Source organism: Poecile atricapillus, chromosome 3 (genome assembly GCF_030490865.1).
Source record: "Poecile atricapillus isolate bPoeAtr1 chromosome 3, bPoeAtr1.hap1, whole genome shotgun sequence".
NCBI lineage: Eukaryota > Metazoa > Chordata > Aves > Passeriformes > Paridae > Poecile > Poecile atricapillus.
Window position 1 is genome coordinate 374,789 of NC_081251.1, and position 21,001 is coordinate 395,789.

Here is a 21,001-nt window from a genome sequence, read left to right on the forward strand (position 1 = left end):
CCCCAGGAGGAGCAGCGGGAGGAGGTGAGGGACTGGGTGCTCACCGTGTCCATGGACCAGCGGCTGGAGCAGGCGCTGCCGCGGGACGAGCGCGACACCTACGAAGCGTCGCTGGTGGCAGCGGGGAGCGGGGTGCGCTGCCTGCCCTGTGTGCTGACAGGTGAGCTCCAGAGCAGCTCACTCAGACAGGAGATGACACAGTGAGATGACACAGTGCCATGCAGGGAGTGAGAACATGCTGCCAAGTAGGTCTGGAGGGGGTGTGGGGCTGTGCTGTAAGGGGAGCGGAGGGACTGTGGCTGTGGGGAACCAGCTCAGCTGGAGGAGATAGGGCTCTTTTTTACTGTGGGGGTGAGCACTGGAACGGGTTGCACAGAAGTTGTGAGATCACCATCCTTAGAGAGTCAAAAGCTGTTTGGACACAGCCCTGGGCTGGGATGGCCCTGCCTGAGCCGGGAGCTGAACCATACAGACACCAGAGCACCAGATGGGGGCCTGCTTTGGGGCTCAGCCTGTTCTGAATGTGTCATTTTGTGCCCAGGGTACCCAGTGCTAAGAAACAAGATTGAGTTGAGGCCAGGCCTAGAAGTGAAGAAGGATGCGTGGTACAAATTTGTGATGGCTGTCAAGGTGAGCCAGAACCTCACAGGTAGGGAGACAGGCTGTGGGTGGGGTTCAGCCCCTCATGCTGACAATACAGCATCCTTCTGGGTGAGTCACTGTCCCAGGGCAGTTTACTGCACTCTCCCAGCAGTGCTGCTTGGTGGGGATTGACAGACCCAGTCCTGCCAGCCCACGGGGTGCCCTCCAGTGCCAAGGCCTCTCTCTCTCTCTGCAGACATCCCACAGCCCTGCAGGCCAGGATGTGATCGAGTTCCTCCGGCGGTGGTGTGGGGGACTCCCAAGCACCAGCTTCTCATTCCAGTAAGCAGGACTCTGGCAGCTTTCAGACCTGTCCCTCAGCACCTTCCCCATCCAATAAACACGTTATCTCAGCCCTGCAGTGCTCCTGTTGCCAGGGGATGCTAAGCCCAGAAGACCTGCAGCTGCTGGGCACAGGGCTGTAAACCCTGTGCGTGCCTCAACCCCCACATCCATGGGTGACTTTCACACTGAGGCCACGGCTCTGTCAATATCCCTGTACTTGGGGAGTGGCAAGCACAGAGATGGGCTCACAGAGTAGCTGTGCTTTCCTTCCCTTGGCAGGCCTTGCTCCCAACCAGAACTCACCTGGCAGAGCCACTCAGAACAGCCAGTGTGGAAAAGAAAAGTTTATTTATTGAAGAAAATTAGAGATCCACACGATGGGGATTCTTCCCCTTCTGTTCCCTGAGATGTCTGAGCTGTCACAGGCACAGCCAGCTGCCATGCCTGCAATGGCACCAGGACTGGGGTCCCAGCACCTCTGCCCACCCCATCACTGCTGCCAGGAACCAACGGAGCCTTCAGCACACCAGGAAGGGCCTGGCAGCCTGGGGAGAGGATGGGAGAGCATCTGGGGCCCACGGCACCTGCTGACCTGCAGGGTCTGTCCCAGGTGGGGTGGTGGAGCTGGGGGGAGGGAGGAAGGCACAGCCCTCACCCCTGCAGCCCACTTTATGCACACCAACACTGCAGAAGGTGCGACATCGCCTTTTTCCCGACCTTGCTGGATCACAGCACTCCTGCAGCACCACCTGGGAGCGAAGGAGCATGTGCCACTGCCAGGCTGTGCTGCAGGGCCCAGCATCACACTGACTCCTCTGCCCATGTTCTTAGGAAGAGCTGTTTCAGGGGGCTGGTGTGGCTATGGGTCTTTTTGATGGCAGAGCCTGCTCCCCCTGTGCCAAACACAGCCCACAGGGTGCACTCACCTCTCCAGCTACACAGGAGACTCAGCAAGTCCTGCCAGGAGCTGCTGCCTCTCACGGAGTGGCTTCTCCACTGCTGTACTTGGCCTGGCCAGCTAGAGAGAGAAAAAAAGACAAAAAAGAAGTGTAGGGTGGCAGGGACATGTGATGGGCAGTGTTGTCACAAAAAAAAGAACAGGCTTGGCTACCAGGGGGATGAAGAAGAGGGTCCCTCTGCAACTCCCCATGAAGAGATGCTGGTCTGGCCCTTAGGCTGGCTAGAAGAGGTTCCAACTCAGCATCCTCCCCAACTACTGCACAGCCTCCTTCTTCCCAGCAGAACCCAGCACCTTCCAAATGCAGCACAAAGGCAGCAATCGACACAGGGAGATCCGTCCAGCTCAGTGGGGCGTACCTGCTCTTTGCCATAGCTGTGTGCACAGGGCCCGATGCCCTGGAAGACGAGAGCCACTAAACAGCACCTGCCTGAGAGCACGGCTTCTGCAGCTGCCAGCAGCAAGGAGGGAAACCAGAGTGCCAGGGCTGTGTCCTGCGGAGCAGAGGTCAGAGGAACGCGGGCACTGCACCAGGCTGGCTGAACACACTCAGCAGAGACTGTGTGGACAGCAGGGGAAAGAACGGGGAGAGGGAGAGAGAAGGGAAGCAGGAGGGAGCGTGAGAGTGAAAAGACGAGAGGAAGCAGAGAGAGGAAGGGGCTGACGGGAGGAGTGGGGGTGTGCAGTGACCCTGCGGACTCACGTAGATGCGCGTGGTGTTGAAGGGACACTCGTTGGTCGCAATGGCTGCCCGGGCATCCAGAGGCAGCGCGGAGCTGTTGCAGCCCCTGACCAGGTGCGTGCCCCGGCTGTGCACCGTGAGGGCGATGGCCAGCGCCAGCCCCGCGCTGCACGCCGTGGACAGGAGGCAGTTCAGCACAGAAATGCTCAGCAGGGTCCAGTGCTGCAGGCGGCAAGAATGCGGGTGGGACTGGCAGGAGCTCGGGGAAACGCTCGGGCCGGGCACCGATGGAGAAACGCTCCCCCGAGGGAGCACACACCATCTCCTGCCCCTTCCAGGACGGCTCGGCCCTGCCCTCGGATGAGGGTCTCGCACTTTTCGCATCCTTCACCCGCCCGTGAACTCCGCACAGCCGGACCCCTTCCTCGGGCTCCGTGGAGACCCCACACGGGCTCGGCGGCGTGCCGGGAGCCCCCAGCCCAGCCCAGCCCAGCCCGGCCCGGCCCGGCGCACCCCACCCCGTGTCCGCCCACCCTGCGAGCCCCGGGACCCCCGAGCCGGCGGCAGCTTCTGCCCGAGGACGGCGCTGCCGCCCTCCCGGAGCGGCCGGCGGGGCCGGGCCGGACACGGGCGACACCGGCAGCCGCCGCCGAGGCGGAAGGAACCCGCGGGGCCAAGGTCCGGGGGAGCGGCTGCGGGCGGGGCAGGGCCGCGCCGAGCTCCCCCCGCCCGCCCGGAGCCCCGCACTCACCAGAGCCGCCCGGGACAGGTTGTGCGACACCAGGATGGCGACGATGCCCGCGGCGATGCTCTGCGGGGAGACCTGCGCTCAGCAAGACCCGGGCAGGGCAGGGCAGGGCAGGGCCCGCCGCCCCCCGCCCGCCCCGGCCGCGCTCACCAGCAGCCCCGAGCACACCGACACCACGTTGGCCGCCGCGTACTCGGGGGTGACGACGCGGCGGGCGCCGGCCACGTGCCGCAGGACCGAGCCGTGCACGATGGCGCCCAGCACGAGGCTGCCGTGGCCCAGCACGATCAGCCCCAGCCCCGAGCGCATCAGCCGCCGCGGCTCCGCCAGCGCTCCCGGGCCCCGCCGCCCCCCGGCCATGGCCGCCACCGCCGAGCGCCGCCCCGGGCAAGGGACGAGCGGCCTCGGCCCGGCCCCTCCGCCCCGCCCCGCCCCGCCCCGCCCCGCCCCGCAGGAGGCGGCACTCGCGTATTTACAAAACAGTTTATTAAAAATAGGAAATGATAGAAATGAGATGCAGGAGCCGCGGCTCGGCCCCGCCGCGCGCCGGGACGACACCGGGCCCCGGGGCCGCTGCAGGCCCGGGAGCCCGCGGGAGGGGCGGCGGCCGCAGCCCGGGACCAGCGCTCGCCGCGGCCCCGGGCGGGAGCGAACCAGTAAACAAAGTGCAGCCGGCGGCGGGAGCGAAGCGCCGGGCGGGGACGGGGACGAGCCCGGCCACCCCTGGGCCCATGGCGGGGGAATGGGGGGGAGTGACCGGGGGTGCAGGGCTTAGGGGCTCACCCCTGTTTACCTTTAAATTAAAAAAAAAAAAAAAAAAAAAAAAAAAAATTAAAAAAAAGAAAATGAAAAAAAAGAAAAAAAAAAGAAGAAAAGAAAAAAAGAAAAAAACCCAAAAAACATTTCTGTGCTGTGCAAAAGACACTTTGTACAATTCAAACAGAACAAACTCCATGCACATGAGTGGGGCTACAGAACACCCCAAGCCAGGCCTCAGCTCTGCAGCACAACCTGGCAAATCCCAACAAAAACAGGGCTGGAAATAATACTGATGCGCAAAGTCCCCTTTAGGAGGCGGGCAGGGAGGACTGTCAATGAGCCCAGCCACGGCACATGCAGGATGAGCTTCCGAGCACTGCAGCTGGGGTCTCGTGGATGCCCCACAGTGAGGGCAGACACAGATGGGCCGCAGGCAGCGAGGCCGTGCTGGCCACCCAGCAGCCACGGGGCTAAGATGACACAGTCACGGCCGTCAGGGCTCCATTCCGAGTGTAGTAGAACTTGCTAAATGCCTCTTCAAGTAAACAGGTGAGTCTGCTCTGGTCAGCCTGGGGACAACAAGGACAGTGAGGGGTAAGCCCCATGCACTCAAAGCTGAGAGCACGGCTGGAGTCCTCCAGGGCAGGGACCTGCTTTATTCCTCCTGCCTCCTCCCCATGAAAAGGGCTGAGAAAGGAACACAGGCCTACAGCCTGAGACCCTGCTTACCTCGCTGATAAATCCAAGCTGGACCAGTTCAGCTGCCAGCTCCTGGATGTTGTCATCTGCAAGACAAGGAAAGGTGTCAGTCCTTGGTTCAAGTGTGCTGCTGGCCCCAGTGCACCTCAGCCAGGGCAGAAGGTACTTACTGGGCTGCAGGTCACAGCTCAAGTGTCGATTCAACTTGTCTTCCAGTTTCAGCAGCAGTGTCAGCTGCAGGGCAAAGAAATTCTCATGAGGGACTGCAGTCCTGCAGGCTGCCAGGGCAAGCCCAAAGCAATCCTAGAAATGCCCCTTGGTATGGGAACCACTCCTCCAGAGCCCCAGAGGGATCTAATGAACAGCCACAGCCAGTTCCATCCTGAACTGCAGCTGGCAGCACCATCCTGTGCTGGAAGCCAGGACCTGGGGGTGGGCCCAGGTGCCAGGTCAGCAGCAGGCACAGGCCTGGGTCAGGCTCTGGGTCCTGACAGTGGCAGCTGCAGCAGTGCAGGGTTACCCCAGGCACCAGCAGCACATCAGAGCCATGAGCCCTGCCCCAGCCTCCCCCAGCTCAGCCAGCCGTAGAAACGTACGTGGTGCTTCACCCCCTCCTCCACAGACTCGATGTTGCACTGCATCAGCACCACCTGGAACAGAGGCACAGACCCCATAAGCAGCTGCTCCACATCCCTGCCTGGCAATGGGAGCACAAGGCAGAGCCCCTGGCATTTACCTTGCGGGTCTCCACCTCAGCAGGCTCTGGAGTTGGGGTTTTCACTGATGGGGGAGCAATAGGAGATTTCACCACAACTTGCTGGGGCTGCTGGGGTCGTGGCATCCCAAAAGCTGTGAGAGGATAGATTCCATTCCTGCAAGGAAGGAGCAGCATCTGAGGTTATACCTCTCCAAAATTTTTGCAGTCTCACACACCACAAAGTTGTCTTTTTAAAAAACCCCTCTTACCTCACATCCTCCAGGAACTTGTCCAGCTCCAGTGCAGGAGACTGTGAGAAGCTGGAAAACAAAATGTCCTGAGATAAGAAATCATCTCACAGTACCATCCCCTTAGGTCTCCTGGGGTGGAGTTTCAAACCCCCATGTCCTGGGCTGTGTCCACAGGTAGGATGGGTGTGGACAGAGTCAGCCACTGATGTGACAAGCTCCCATCTTCCCTTAAGGACATAACTATCTATAGGAGCTAAGGATGAGGCAGCAGTTATGGCACAGCCAGTCTCACATCCTTCAGAACTGTGCAATGCAGAGTTATTTGGAGGGTGGCCCAATGACACTGTTCCTGGTGAGCTGTTTCACAAACACCTGCCATACCAGGTCCCTGGTTGCAACAAGCACTTGGAACAGCCAAACCTCTGTCTCAAGGCTGCTCTGAAGCATTCCAGAGATGAGGTAAGGACTGCAAAACCACTGGAAGCCTGACAGAATATTCACAAGTGCTTTATCGGCTGCACACCTGCCTCAGCTCCCAGAGCACTCTCCAGCCCCTCCCACACCCCCAGCAGCTGGGATCACCCCATCCTCTAACACAGCAGTAGTTTTCAACAAAAATGTATCATTTTTTTCTAGCATGGCAGTCCAATGAACCATCCAGAAATTATGCTGACATTTCAAGTCATTGCTGCTTTCTTTTCCTTTTCCAGCACCTCTGAGGTACGGCACTACAAGAAGCAAATTCCAACCTGGCACCCGCAGACAGCCAAGCCCACAGAGACTGACATCCCATGAATGTAAGGATCTCTCTTGCACAGCTTTGGCTGTTCACTTATTCTTCTACATTTTGAAACTATACCAAAACCATTCCAAAGAGAATTTCATACTACTATTTCCTAGCACTGTGACAGCTGGAACATCAACTTTTGGGTAGGTCTCTGTGGCTCAGAGAGCTGCTTACATGGACGGAGCTGTTCTTGCTTGTCATCTTGGTTACTCTTGTTCAGCAGCCTGAGCACTCCAGAACTCTGGGCTCCCCCAGAAGCACCCTAGGCTTCTCTGGGAATACAGTATTCACACCTTAGTCTTCAGCTATTCCCTTGACTAGCCAAAGTGTTGTTATTCAAAATGTACATCACTTTTTTGGCACTCTACTTGCTCCATATGTATTACAGTCATTCCCTTAGGGAGCCACCCCTAGAGTGTAAATAGTGCTGTGTGTCACTGACAGCTGCCTCCACTGCCTTTCCCTGTGCATAGCATGGAATAAGATGCTCCATTAGGAAAACACTGAGGAACCTTTTCTCTGAAGTGCTGGACTCCATCTGGCTACTCTGTGATTGGTCAGAGAACCTCCCCAAACTGTTCAGCCATGTTTTGCTGGGCACTGCTCCAGCTACAGTGTGCTCATTTTGTCCATCCACTTGGGGAACAATTCACCTCAGCTGCACAGAATATGCTCCCAGGAAACAGGTGCAAGGTCTCCTTCCACCCAGGAAGTGTGTGTGCCCAGTCAGTGACTGCTCCTTCGCCTCCAGCTCCAGCAGCTCCCACTGGCACCCAGTCAGTGGGGAAACACCAGCACTGAGGTGATGGGCAGAGTCCCAGTGCTTGCACCAGTACCCCAACACCGCTCCCCTGAGCATACCATGGGGACTTACATCATCTTGACTCCTTCCCTGTCCTCATGATTGATCTCTGCCAACACTGCGTTCATGTCGAGGTTTTTGGTCATTTCTTCTAAAGCATTTTCAGGAATCATATCTATTTTAAAAAAAGGAGTTACTTAGAGCAATTGCAGTTCCTCTCCAGCCTTAGAAAAGCAATGAAAAGTACAGAGGTCTGATGCTCTCTGATGCTCTCAGAGCAGGTCAGGAACCATGGCCCTCCCAGCCCCACAGCTGCGTCCGACAGCCAGGCATCCTACAGAGCAGCAGGGGATGGGGAGGGGCGTTCCCAGGGTGCCAGCTCCCTGGGGTGAGCACTGACAGCTCAGCAAAGCTCTGCAGAGCACTGACCCACGTGGGGATGTGGCTCCCACAGCTCTGTACTCACGCTGGTGCCCAACGATGCAGTGAGCAGCCAACAGCTTCAGCGACGGCACCTCAAACAGCGCCTGGTGGAACAGGAGCTCCCGGGCCGTGGGACGCCTGCCAGGGTCCTGTTCTAGACACTTCTGAATGAACTCCTAGAGACAAAACCTGCATGAAACAACAAGCAATGGCACCAGAGCAATTCAGGGCACCAACCCCCCTGGCTCACCCTCTGCAGGGGGTCCTCCAGCAGCTGGATGGCACTGTTGATGGCCTCCTGCGGCACGTAGGATGACTCCCCGTTCCCCTGGATCTCCAGCACCGCCATCTGCAAACAGAGAGCAGAGCATCAGACTCCACTGGGAGTGGCAGACTGCATGGGACATAGGCTCAAGGAGACCACTGCCAAGCATGAGATCACCAGAGCCAAGCTGTTTGGGGGTACTTAAGGTCACATTTGGAGAGACAGAGAGAATGGCTGCCTACAACAGCTTGCTCCTAGTACCCCAAGACTGCCAGGGAGCCCTGCTCTGCCAGCAGCAACCTGGACAGTAAGTGTCTCCATTTTGAACCTCATGATCCATTGGCCTGTTATTCTGTTTGATAATTCCATAATAAAGCAGTTACTGGATCACTGCCAGGATCTGGCAGTGTCCCTTCTGGCTCTGCATCGCAAAACAACAGCAAGCACACAACACATCAAGAATGGGCTCCACAACTACACAGACACTAATTCCCAGCTAGGAAAGGCTGGAAAATATTGCAGAGAATGTCTCTACATTCAGCTTAAGTTTTGTTTCCTAAAAGTTGCATCTTTCCACAGTTCTCTTCCAGCTTCACTAATGGAATGTGCAGCACAGGTTGCGGGTTCCTTGTGTTGGCTCTTTCTGACAATTCTTCTCAGGAAATACTCCTAACAATAACTCCCATTACCTGGACTTGGACCTACTGACTGCAAGGACAGGGGAAGCACAAAGCTGCTACGAGCAGGTATGTGAGACTCACATCGACTGCAACCAGCACCTCTGTCAGATGGGCACAGGCTGGCCCAAAGAAAGTGACAGACTACAGCTGTCCTCTGCTTCAAACACCACCCCAGGCATTGCTCACATACATGGACATTACATAACAGCTGGCAGCAGCAACTATTCCCTCCAGCCAGTGACTCTGACTTCAGGACTGGCCAAGACCCGCTGAGTAATCCATTACCCGTTAGGAATTTTGGGAAGAACTGCAAATCACCGAGCCATTTACTTCTTAGTGAGGCACTTGGGGGAGCCTCCATAGGGACCCCCCAAGGCAAAGTGCACTTGGCTCTGAGAACAAAAAACACTCGTCACCGAGCAAACCCACCCACAGCCACAGCCTTTCCTCGTATCTCTTTCCTCAGATTCATCATCTCTGTCCCACAATCCATGTTCAATGCTTACCTCCAGTGCACACATCCCAAAGGAGTAGATGTCCACAGCAGTGGTGACATTGGCAACTTCTGTAAGACAGAAATAGCATTGTTATCAGTCAGCTCTGCATGCAGCAGCAGCACTGTGCACCAGGCTGGGACAGTCCTGCAGCTTCACCCTCCTCTGCTACCAAACAACATTGGAGCTGAAGCACTTCAGCAGGCAAATGGCTCAGAACTGTTAATGTGGCGTCTTTCAGGAGCTTGGAACTGAGAACAGCTTGGAAGCATCAGCAAGGCCAAAAAAAACCCCAGGAATGCAGCCACAGCCACACCATACCTCCATATTCCGGGGCAAAGAAGTGCAGGTTCTTCTGCTCCTCACGACAGGTCTTCACGTGGTTGTTAATTGTGTCTGGTGCCACTAGAAGAAAACCAGGAATGCTTAGGATACAGAAAACCACAGCCCATCCCTGATGAAATCCCAGGGAACACCTGCAACTCCAGGCCCTTGCTGCCCAAAAGGGCAGAATGGTTGTGTTAAGGTGAGTCTTCACAGCCTTCATCTTTGTCACCTGCCCCAACCTGATACATTCCTGCAATTGTTTCCTTGGCAGCTCAGCATCAGTCTCCAAGGGCAAACCTGAAGACCACAACTGCTGCCTCCTGGGAAGAGAAGGTGGGAACAACTCCCAGTTGAAATGCCTAACTTCAATCAGATCTGTAGCATTTGTCAAAAGCAGCTCCTTCAGAACAGCAGCCTGGGGAACAGCCAGAGATGCCAAGGTCACTGCAATTGGTGACCATCTCAGAGTTCTGGGAGGACAGACCTACCAGGCAACTCTTCCACGCTCCAGGAGGATGCTAGTGCCTCCAGACAAGAATCAAGCCAAGCTGCTGAAGGAAGGGAGGTGACCACCCAGACAGCAGAACCTCCCAGCAGCCAGCACCTCCACAAACTGCTTGGAAATAAATCACAGCCACAAGAACAATGAGCAGAGCAGAAGTATGGACCCCCATGAAAAATAACTCCTTGGGACAGCCACCTCTGCAGAGACTGCAAACAACTCTCCAAAACTAAGCAGCTGTCTTTGCCAGGGAGAAACACTGAGGTGGGCAGGGAACATTTGAAGCTCTACTGTCACACTGGAATGTGCCCAGTTCCAGAGTCTCAGGCCTATGTGCCACCTGGTCACCCCTCTGGACAATCACAATTGGTCCTTGTCTGTACTGGCATAATGTGGGCTGACATGGGACGTGCCAAACCACTTGTATTTTTCCACACTTAAGAGGATTCACAGCTGAGTGAGCAGCTACCAGTTTCAGAGAGATGTTCTTTGGGCTCTAGTCAGACAAGAAGGACCTCCCTTGGTAACCCAGCTCAGCCTTGCTGCATGGCACACACCAAACCATATTACCCAATCTGATCACTGGAAGCAGAGCTTGCTCCAATAGCTAGGAGCTTCTTTACCAACCAACCATTCACAAGTAACTGCTTGCTGTTCCCTGTGTTAGCTCTGATCCTAAAAGTCCAGCAAGATGACTTCCTTCCTGGTGCTCACCTGTTCCCAGTCATCACCAGATCCTCACACCTTCACATCACCAAGCAGCATAAACTACATTCTATGTTTTTCTCCTAAGACCTGTTCTATTTTCCCAGTGACACTGACTGCTTCACACAAGTTCTGGGCAGGGCTGTGCACCATCGCCCCAAAGGGTCTCAATGCCCCCCACATGACAAGCAGCTCGAAGCCTTCCTCGAGGAGCCAGAAAATTCCTGATCCTCATCAGCACCCAAATGATGAGCTCTGGACTTCTGTTCACCTTAGTATTTTGTACTCCTGCATCAGTTACAACTGGAGTTTGCCCAGTCCTCTGCACTGGACTGGATGTGCTCCTGTGCTGCTGGAGCCAACCCCTCAGCCCCAACCCTGTCACCACCCATCCATCCAGTGCCAGACTTGGCACACAAAGCACTCGTGGCTCACCCAGCACACCAGGTTCTCATACCAGGCCTTCTAAAGAGAGTATTTAAGGCTTCAAAAATCCTTCTGTTCCAACATCAGATTTATACTGTTGTTTATGGGATCCTGGATGTCTCTGTGTCCAATGCAGTGTATAGGAACTATCTATCATTTGTTTGTGATACCTGTTAGACCTGAAGGTACTGCAGGCATGTCAGAAGGACTCCCAGTGGCAAACTAGACAATCCAGGGAGAGAAAATAACTTATTGTTTAACTCTTCTGTTTGCTCTGCTTTTTTTATCAGTGTAACGCACTGTAAAAGGAAACACGGACCAAAAACTCAACAACCTGGTCCTGCCAAATATGGAGCAGAATCAGCCAAGGAAAGTCACCCTCCACACAATGTTGTGATCAGCTTCATTTTCCAGTGTCTTTAAATCCTGTTATGATCACGTGTTGGATGGCAAGGGCCAGTTCACTACCCAGGCACTCTGTTCTTGGCTCCTGCACCCATTTAAGGACAGGGATGAGGCAGTGATCAATCACAGAACATATTATCAACAGAAACCTCAGCGCTGATGGCTGGTGCACTTGCACACCAGACAGGCACGTAGAGTGGAAGTCTAGCCCAGGCTCCATCTAAAGTGTCTTTAATGAGGTCCAGCCAGCCTTGATAATCAGCTCCTCTGCATTCAGGTCCTGCAGACTTTCTGCAGCAGCACCAGCATTTCTGGAAAGAGCTGGGCTCGCACTGTCTGTGGGACCCTCCAACCCATAAACACAGAACTGACACTTAGGTAGCTCTGAATTTGCTGCTGTGGGTCTGCCAGGGACCTGTCCCCTCTGGTACTCTGGACCTTGTGTTTCTTAACTTGCTGAGTCTCACTGGAGTGTTTTTCCATCAATGTTGCAGAGACTGGCTCTGCACCTGGGTTTGATCAGCCACACTTGGCAGGGAACCTACCTGTTCCAGCCATTTACATCCCAGCCCATGTGGAACTTGGCTGAGGTGACAGGCATCACCTCACTCTGTTATTACAGAGCTGAGGCAGCACAGGGTCAGTGATCTCAGACACCCCAGAATGTCCTGTGTGTCTCAGAGCTAAGCAGGGTCAGCCCTGCCAGACACAGTTCTGCCCTGTGCATCGCTGACAGCACAACATGCTTCTGAAGGCTGAAGTGCTGTTACAATTGTGACAGGATTTTAGATGGTAAGACAAGAAACTTTGGGTTTGGTCTGGTTGCTGTTGCACGTCATCTTGATGCATGGGCCTCTTAGCACTGACAGGGGCTTGAGAGCTTCACCTGAGCCTACATTTCAAAGCAACCTCCTGACTGTAGAAGGTAAGAACACACACCTGAAGTCAGCTCTCATACATGCTCTCCTGCCTGACTCACACATGGCTGTTATCTGCCACTTATTTACCTGTTTCTATATTCTCAAACTGGCTCCACGCTGTGCATGATTGGATGGATGAAGGCTGGGACAGCTAAGTGAGACAAATGATGAAGACCACAAAGTCAGATCACCAACAATAACAACGAATGTGTCTTTCTCAGCCACAAGAAGGTGACTACAAGGGGCAGATTACAAGACACACCTCCATGGGATTGACAAGTCTGGTGGGCAATTAGCAGAAATGAATTTTAGAAAAAGGTTCAGCCAAATACTGTGTCTGAGCAGGGCAGGTGATAGCAAGAGATCTGAAGTACAGCAGAGGGTAGAACAAGCAACCTGTCTTTCACAAGCTGAACTCAATCTGACAACAAAAGCATGAAAAAGATAACTGGCATTCCAACAGGATCACGCTACAGCTGGTCAGACTTCTCAAACCCTCAAGAACATGCAAAAAGAGCTGTCCAGAGTAAGTGGACAGCCAGTGCACCCACTGGTTGTCAGCAGTGCCAGCCAAGGAGGCAATGGTGCCTTTCCTTCCTGGTTGTCCCCACAGAAGGTTGAGCAGTTGCCAGGGCATCCAGCCCCCTGCTCTGGAACACTCCCTGCTGCAGAGGACATGCCCCTCTTGTGTGGTGTCCATCTCACACCCGCCTTTACTCTGCATTCAGAACTTCCTTTCTGTGGGCAGGAGGAATTGCCTGTCCCTCAGTCCTCCCCACGGCCTTTCCTGCGGCTCTGCCTCTCCTGCAGCAGCCAGAGCTGCTGGCGTTGGTGCGTGCGCGTGAGCAAAGCAGAACGTGACTCCACTCCTCACAAAGGGCTCAGCGCCCTGTCCCACAGAAAGCAGGCGGAAAACAGCTATCAGTGAGAAGGATCAACAACTCTGAGATTGTCCTGGGCTTGCTGTGCAACCCAGCAATGGCACAATTAACTGCTGTATCACCAGGGACCCAAAAATTATCAAGTGAACCCAAGCCCACCTCTGCAGCATTAACGGGGTGACCACAGGGCCAGGAGAGGTACGAGGCCACAGCATTATCCCCTGCACTCATATGCCCCGGACACTTTCACTCCTGCAAAACACTACACAACTGCACAAACCCACCATCTTACACAGTTTGCTTTCTCTGCACACAGTGATGACAAAAGCTCTTTTATTAGGGAGAGCAAGGCCTAGAAAACAAGGAACTAGGAAACTATTTGGCATAAAAAGAAGCATGCAGCCATTAAACAGGAAGTAGCGTCAGATTTATGCTGATCACAGAATAAAAGCTACCTACAGCACTCAGATCTGTATCAGGGATTGCAAACTGTTTGCAAAATGTTTGCAACACTGAGTCACCAGAAGAAACAGGATTTTATTATTTTTGACAGTTGAATATCATTAGCTGAAGGGGCAAATAGAATCAGTGTATGAAAAGCTCACTACACACTGTTCCCCAGCGCCAGGCAAAGCTCCCCATGCACTTACACACATATGCACTCCTGCCACATCTACTGACATGGCTTCCCAGCATGAAGAACCTGCTAAAACACTGCCCATGGTTCCCTCCAGAGAAAATACTGCTGGAGCAGAATCAGCCGTACTGGCAATAGAAAGTCAATGTCACACAAAAACTGGAGAAAGCTATTCTCCACAGAAATTAATGCAGAATCAAAATCATGGCATGGTTCATATGGGAAGAGACCTGTGGAGGTCACCCTGTCCAACCCCCCTGTTCCAGCAGGGACACCCAGAGCTGGTTGCCCAGTACCATGTCTAGATGGCTTTTGGGTAACTCCAAGAATGGAGACTCCATCCCTGCCTTGCACAACCTGTGCTTGTGCCACCACCACTCTGAGAACCTCGGGTACCTCTGGGGTCCAGCCGGTGCCGTGGCCTGTGGTGCTGTTCCCCGGCAGCCCCGAGCGCTGGGCTCACCTGCAGACGCCTCCCCAGAGGTGTCACAGCCAGGGATCCCCGGGGCTCTGCAGCTCCCTCAGCCTCACCCCGGCAGAGCCGCTCCAGCCCTGCAGCATCACAGGGTGCTCGGCGGGCTCTCCCCAGCCTGTCCTGTCCCGCGTGTCCTGGGGAGCCAGCGCTGCGCCACCATCTACAGGGTGGCTGCACAAGCACTGCACAGAGGGCCAGGACCCGCTCTCCTCTGGCAAGATTTTGCCTAATGCAGCCCAGGGCATCATCAGCTACTTTTGGGGCCACACACACTCCTGTCAACAAGCCACAGAAGGACATGACCACACTGTGTCACATTTCTCATGAAGCAGCAGCTGGTATTTTTATCTTCAAAAGCATACTTAGAGCTCTAAGTTGACATGTTTGACCACATCCATTACATAGAAGCAGAAAGTGGAAGAAGGCAGAGCAGGAAAAACGAGAACAGATAAAGAAGAGCTGTAAGATTAGTACCTGTCAATCCTGGCTGCATGCAGGCTCTTAAACAGGGATTTAAGAGATTACTGCCACTTTATCTGGAAGAGTTCATGATACAAACAACTTCATCCCTTAACAAAGTGTGTTGGGTGACCTGAAATCTGCACCCAAAACCAAGTTCCACATTCTAGACCAGAAGAATGAAGGTTTCACTGACCATGCAAACCCCTGCTTGGGCTACACCATCCAACTGCAATGCAATGTTGATAGGAAAAGGATACACATGTTCACATCACTGACCATGCAATTGGTCCAGAATAGACATTCACTGAAATGCTACAGACTGAGCTACTCTGGAGGAATCATCTATTCCCAGAAGACAGATGCACACTAGAAAACAAGTCCTCAGAAACGTGACTGTGAAAATCATCTTCTGCTGTGAGCAGCTCTGCTTAACAGAAGCAGAGATTGAACCAATACAAATGCACATTCTAAAATGCAATTAGGGCCCACAGGACCAAGAATTTCAAGCACAACTTTCCCAAATTTCAAACTCCACATCTTTGATTATTATTGTTCCACAACATGCCAGAGGGACCTTGGGAGATTTAACCTACAGCAAAGCTCAACCTTGGAAGCAGGTGCCAGAGTGCAAACACCATGTGGCCCACACAGTTCCAGACCTAAACCACCAACTTGTCCAGGCTGGGAGGGACCTCTTGAGAAGACAGCTCACCTTCTGCTCAGACACCACAGGCTGCCTTTGCTTGTTTGGGTTTAAGTATCTTTTCAGAACTGGCATGAAGGAGCTTCCTAAACTGCTGAGGTCCCCAAAGCCTTCAATCAAAGGGCCCTGAAAGGAGGAGACACCTGCAACTGCTGTGCTAATATGAGAATGGGTGAATGAACACCTGGATGACTATAATCCACATCCCCATACCCATTGGGGAAGTCCCATAAAAACAGAGAAAAAACAGCGCTGAACAAAACAAGAGCAATGCCTTCAGTGAAACACAGAAATAACAGCGACCTCAGAAAATGGATGTTCAATAACCTGGAGCACTAAACAGAGACATTTAAACCTTTTGAAATATCTTATTAAACTGAAAACAACAACCAGTCTAGATGATCATCATTTTCTGGTGTTTTCATAAATGAGGTGAATCACAGCAGCACACAGAGGGTACATTGAACTAGGAAAGTAAGTACTAGGACCAAGAGCTGGCTTTTCAACCTTCTGCAAAATAAAAATGAGTTTATTACTAGCACAGCATAGAAGGAGGAAAATCTTTGCAACAAGGCCACCAAGGTCACCAGTTTTCATCACTAAACTGGACATTAAAAATCCCACCGCCCTCCCCCAGACACACACACACTGAACATGTGATCAGCAGGAGGCAGCTGGAACCTCCAGCATGGGGAGAACCCATGGTCTGCCACTCACACATGGCTGCTTCTCCTACTTTAAGCTCTGTGCTTACACAAAAACCCAGGGCAGATCTCTGGAACTGTTTTTGCCACTAGTAATTCACAGCAGCTGCTACAGTATTGTAGCATTACAACTACAGCATTGTACCATCACAATTAAAATCAACCTCATGTTATTCAACCCAGTTTGTTTAACAGTTTCTCAAGAACAACCCCAATGAGAAGTGCTTTCACTTGGAGACAGGCTTTTACACCGAGAGTTTCACACACAACACAGACCCATGGCAGACAAAGCTTTTCAAAAAGCCAGCTGCCCCAGAAAAGTAGCCTTGATCCAACCTTGGACTTTCTGAAGCCTTCTAGACAAAAAGTTCCACTCAAAACTATTTCCTTGCCCAATCTCATTCCCAGCAGCACCTGTAGTCAGTGACAAACCTTACAAAATATCTGCCTTGGTTTTGTCAAGCTTCTAAGGAACCAAAAATGTTCGGCTGGGCAGAGAATTGTGCTTGAGTCACACATAAAACTGTACAGTTAGAAAAGCAGAACTACCTCAATTCATGTTACATCTTCCTAAATCAATGCCAAGATGCCATTTTAATGGCAGATTTTTTTATGTCTGATGACTTCAACTATCCATTATTTTCCTTTTAAAACCACACCTGCCATAGCTGAAAAAATAAAAAAGCCAGATCCAAGATATCCTACTAATGTCTTATTTCCTCTACATCACCTCAGGTGTCTGTTAAGAATGTGGAAACTAGCATGACACTTAAAGATCAAACAACAAAATCCAAGGGAGTGATGACTAAAATAAGATTAGTTATGAAAGCATGTCACTCACAGCCTCAATAGCTCAATGCTCAAGCAAAACAGGAGCCTTACCCCCTAGATTTAGTGATTTCAAACCCAAATCACTGTTGAAGATCTAAGGCTTCAACAATCCCCAGCTCTCCTATCAACAGTACCTCCTGGTACAACAGACTGTCAGAACAAGTTCACAACTAATCATCCAGGAAAGCTCAGTATTCCGAGACCATCTGATGCTGTTCCAGCACAGGTGAGGTACCACAGCATCTCCTTATGTCTGCAGAGTGCTGGTTCAGGCTTCCCATGCCCTTCTAGAACCAGGGTCTTTGGTTCTGCTCACAGGGGTGACTTGAATTTGGAGAAATGGCTGGCCAGTCCTCAGCCTTGCTGCCCTCAGTGTGGCTGAGCCCAGGCTCAGTCAGGTTCCTGTTCTGGGGGCTTGTTCCTGGACCACTCTGTTCACTGCTCCTCTGCCATCCTGCAGCCATCCCCAGGGACACCTGCCCTCCTCAGGACTCAAGCCCTGACTACATCACCATCCCCTTCAGCTACACCAGATCCCAGACTGAGCTTTCCAGGAGCCCCTGCTCCGCTGGTGATGCAGAGTGGCACAGCACGTCCTCCCACCAACACCTGGAAGGCACAGAGCCCATCTGGTCAGGCCCTTGCCCTTTCCACCACTTCAGCTGATAGTTGGTAGGTTCCCAACTCAGTAGAAACAAACTCTAACCATTGATAATAACCCTGATGGCAAAAAATAAAATAAATAATTATTTTAAATGTAAACATGGTGTTCTGTGCAATAGGGTTACAAATTGAAGCACTTGAATCGTTCTCTGGCTCCCACCAGCCCAACTCCCTCCTCATATGCACAGATCTCCCCAAAATCAGAGATTTATCTGAGGAAACATCAACAGCCAAGCTTACTTCAAACCAGGGACTCATTTGGGGCCGAGGGATCTGGCCGTCAGGAGCCAGACACATTCACTGAAACATTCATCTTAAAACCAACACATCTAAGGAATTCAAACTACAAGCAAGCGATTGGATAGCCAAGCACACAGTGGGGGCTAGTCCAGGGCTGGGTCCCAGCCAAGGGCAGCAGAGCAGCGGCAGGGAAGAGCCTAATGGACATAGGAAGTTCAGCTGGGAAGAGCTCAGAACAAGGCATGGCTTGTTGACATGCAGGAGCCAGCATGCACAGGGCCCGTGGACTAGCACACGCTAAGAACATGGAGAGGGAGAAAACTAACAACCAGGAGACTTCACAAAGGGCAGTGCTCCCTCTCTGTAAGGCTCTGGCCAAGAGCACAAGGAACTGTTTGCATCCCAGCACAGAACACAAGCTCTCCAAGCAGGATGCACCTAAGCCAAACAGTTTTACACACAGCCTTATAGCAAGGGAACACTGTAAATAGGTCAGTGTGTATGTCTGTGTGTTACAAATATAGATACACACACATATATATATAAATATATATATACAGATACACACAGAGATAAAATCATGTACATGACATAAGTGGAGTCACATCACAGGAGCGGAGAAGTTTGCTCACCATTAGCAAATATCCTATGAAAGACTGTTGTAACAGAGCAGCCCGTGAGCGGGAAGTAAAACGAGATAAAGTCAATGAGTTGGTGAACAGCAAAGCACTTACATCCATAGAGACAGCTGGGTCAGAGTCAGGGCACACAGGGACAGGACTGAGCACTGGGCCCTGCCTCCAGCCACCTCTTCTAAAGAAATTTACCTAAGGAACATCAGGGCTTCTGCCTGAGAACCAGACCGGGCAGGGGAGACAAGGCATCTCTGACCAAGCAGAAGATTATGGCTGACTCTGAGACCAAGAAGCTGGAAATTCTGTTCTTCTGTGAGTGTCCTACAGTTCCACCCACTCCACCCCTTCAGCAGAGAATGACCTTTCTCTACATCCCAGCAGCTTCTTGCCACAGATCTCAGCAGGAGAACCCACACTTACACACCTGGCCACACAATGCCAGAGCAGAGCTAACACCCACAAGAGTCCTGACCCCATGGCCTGGAATTGAGGGCAGACTCTGAGCAGACACAACTAAATACAGACTGAGTCTAAGGTCAGGTGTGGTGCAGACAGGAGAGACGCACAGCAGCAATGCCTGGAGGCACAAGTGTGAAATATGCACTGCACTCCACGGAGCCTCCTCTGTGCTCCATCAAGGTCTCACTCAGCACGTGCTGATACATCGCCATGTCTCAGGGACACCGAGATCCTCCAGCTCGAGGCCTCCCTTCTCCTGGGGCACTCAAAGAGCTGCCCAAAAGGATTTTTAATCCAAACACATCACTTCTTTCCACCTGTGAATGGTTCTTACACTGCCAGTGAGAATTCCAGGAACAGCTCCCAGCAATGCCAACACAAGCAGGCACCAGCACCAGGTACCCTGTCCATTCACGCTGTTCTCCCCACACTCAGAGCAGCTGTAGCCTGTCTCAGGAACACACCTGGCAGCACATCCCCCTGACAGACAGCACAGGCACCTGCACGTAGGCTGTGTGAACAGTACACAGGGCACAACTTGGACTTAGCACAAGGAATGCTTTCACCTGACCACAGCTCCACAAAGCAGGTGGAACATCTCAGTCTCTGGGAATACCAGTGGCAAGTTTAAGAGCTGTAAGTGTCTTTCCTATCCTCCGTAACAAATTCTCTTCATTTGAAACTTTTTCTCCTTAAATTTATCAACTGCACTTTATGGCACTGGAGAAAAGGGTTAGCAAGCAAATGGATTATGGATGGGTTTTGCACTTAAGCAGTATGCAAAATCTTTCCTCCTTCCCACTTCCTTTTTTCTCCACAGCTGACCCCCAGCACACAGATTTACATACTGAACAGAGAAACAGTGATCAGTCCAGCTGGTGCACATGCTCCTGCATCTGAGGGAGCAGCAAGGAGCAAAGGGCTGTTCCCACACCCGAACACGTGTCACAGGAACCGCTATCAGACATTCCCAATGTCACACTGCTCTCCTGGCACACCCTCCTGCAGCAGACAGCAGGATGTCCTGCAGTGCACACCAGCAGCTGCCTTAGCCAGGTTTTTGCCCCACATTCAGCAAGTATTCTCTTTGCCAAAGCCACAAGGAGAGGAACTTTGGGGGCAGCAGCCAGCACAGTACTGGGGACAGAGACAGCACCAAAGCACAGCTCATAGTGCCCTGAATCCTTGTTCCCCGTAAGTCCACGGAAATCACAGACCTGCTGCTTTTAACTAAACACAGGGAAGTGCTCAGATACCAGCCAGCTGTACAGAACAAGGACAGGGAGCAGCAAACATGAGCCTGGCATTGTCAGTGAGCCAGGAGTAACTCATTCCAGGACCCAAAACTCAAACCCAGCCTATTTGGCACTGCAAAGGCAGCAGTGCCAGGGAGAAAGGCTCAAGCTCCAACACAACCAGCAGTCCTGGGGATTTAGCTTTGCATTTTTTGATTGAGTGGGCTCTGCAGGAATAGGAATACACCCTGCAACACTGCCAACTCTAATTCCAGCCTGCACTGCAGCCACAGCTTTCCCATCTGGAGGATTCCTCTTGGAACATAAGCCCACTTGCACTCATTTAGTTTTTATTTAGGAAAGGACCAGAATATTTTAGATAAATTACTTCACTTCTGAATGTGAGGTGAGCCAGGCAGCCCACAGCTGTGGAGCAGAGAGGTCTGCTCAGGAACAGCTGCACATGAGCACTGCAGCTGCAGTCACACTGACACATCCTGCAGCTGTAACAGCACAGACACACACTTCTCCTGGCATGAGCACACGTGTGTCACTGCCATGTCCCTCCTGCTGCACCTGACAGAAGCAAAGCTTTGTGAACTGAAGGGAGCAAAGGTGT

The 21,001-nt window shown here is 52.6% G+C and overlaps 3 protein-coding genes across 15 annotated transcripts in view; 1 reads left to right on the forward strand and 2 right to left on the reverse strand.

Annotated features, from left to right (window-relative positions):
* IFT172 (intraflagellar transport 172) overlaps window positions 1–1,001 on the forward strand; it is a 37,513-nt gene extending 36,512 nt beyond the window's left edge. Inside the window, 3 exon segments of the mRNA XM_058834863.1 lie at window positions 7–160; window positions 542–630; window positions 839–1,001. Of these exon segments, the coding sequence (XP_058690846.1) occupies window positions 7–160; window positions 542–630; window positions 839–928 (333 nt within the window). The 3' untranslated portion in view covers window positions 929–1,001.
* A 210-nt stretch (window positions 1,002–1,211) lies between these two features.
* KRTCAP3 (keratinocyte associated protein 3) lies at window positions 1,212–3,744 on the reverse strand. 13 transcript variants are annotated; one of them, XM_058834869.1, is made up of 6 exons: window positions 3,466–3,740; window positions 3,319–3,378; window positions 2,589–2,789; window positions 2,245–2,379; window positions 1,854–1,945; window positions 1,238–1,676 (listed from the first exon to the last, which is right to left on the reverse strand). In XM_058834869.1, the coding sequence occupies exons 1-5, from the start codon at window positions 3,673–3,675 to the stop codon at window positions 1,862–1,864; spliced, it is 690 nt and encodes a 229-aa protein (XP_058690852.1). In that variant the 5' UTR covers window positions 3,676–3,740; the 3' UTR covers window positions 1,238–1,676; window positions 1,854–1,861. The 13 variants fall into 13 exon arrangements, 6 of the variants coding, with proteins under 6 accessions (XP_058690851.1, XP_058690852.1, XP_058690855.1 ...); XR_009277180.1 differs by having other exon boundaries at window positions 2,589–3,378; window positions 3,466–3,742; XR_009277182.1 differs by having other exon boundaries at window positions 1,854–2,379; window positions 3,466–3,741.
* A 409-nt stretch (window positions 3,745–4,153) lies between these two features.
* NRBP1 (nuclear receptor binding protein 1) overlaps window positions 4,154–21,001 on the reverse strand; it is a 33,167-nt gene continuing 16,319 nt past the window's right edge. Inside the window, exons 8-18 of the mRNA XM_058834865.1 lie at window positions 9,494–9,577; window positions 9,185–9,243; window positions 7,984–8,082; window positions 7,777–7,909; window positions 7,383–7,485; window positions 5,740–5,790; window positions 5,510–5,645; window positions 5,370–5,423; window positions 4,944–5,007; window positions 4,804–4,859; window positions 4,154–4,643 (exon numbers count right to left, since the gene is read on the reverse strand). Coding sequence (XP_058690848.1) covers window positions 4,545–4,643; window positions 4,804–4,859; window positions 4,944–5,007; window positions 5,370–5,423; window positions 5,510–5,645; window positions 5,740–5,790; window positions 7,383–7,485; window positions 7,777–7,909; window positions 7,984–8,082; window positions 9,185–9,243; window positions 9,494–9,577 — 938 coding nt within the window. The 3' untranslated portion in view covers window positions 4,154–4,544. The remainder of the gene's footprint in view (window positions 4,644–4,803; window positions 4,860–4,943; window positions 5,008–5,369; window positions 5,424–5,509; window positions 5,646–5,739; window positions 5,791–7,382; window positions 7,486–7,776; window positions 7,910–7,983; window positions 8,083–9,184; window positions 9,244–9,493; window positions 9,578–21,001) is intronic.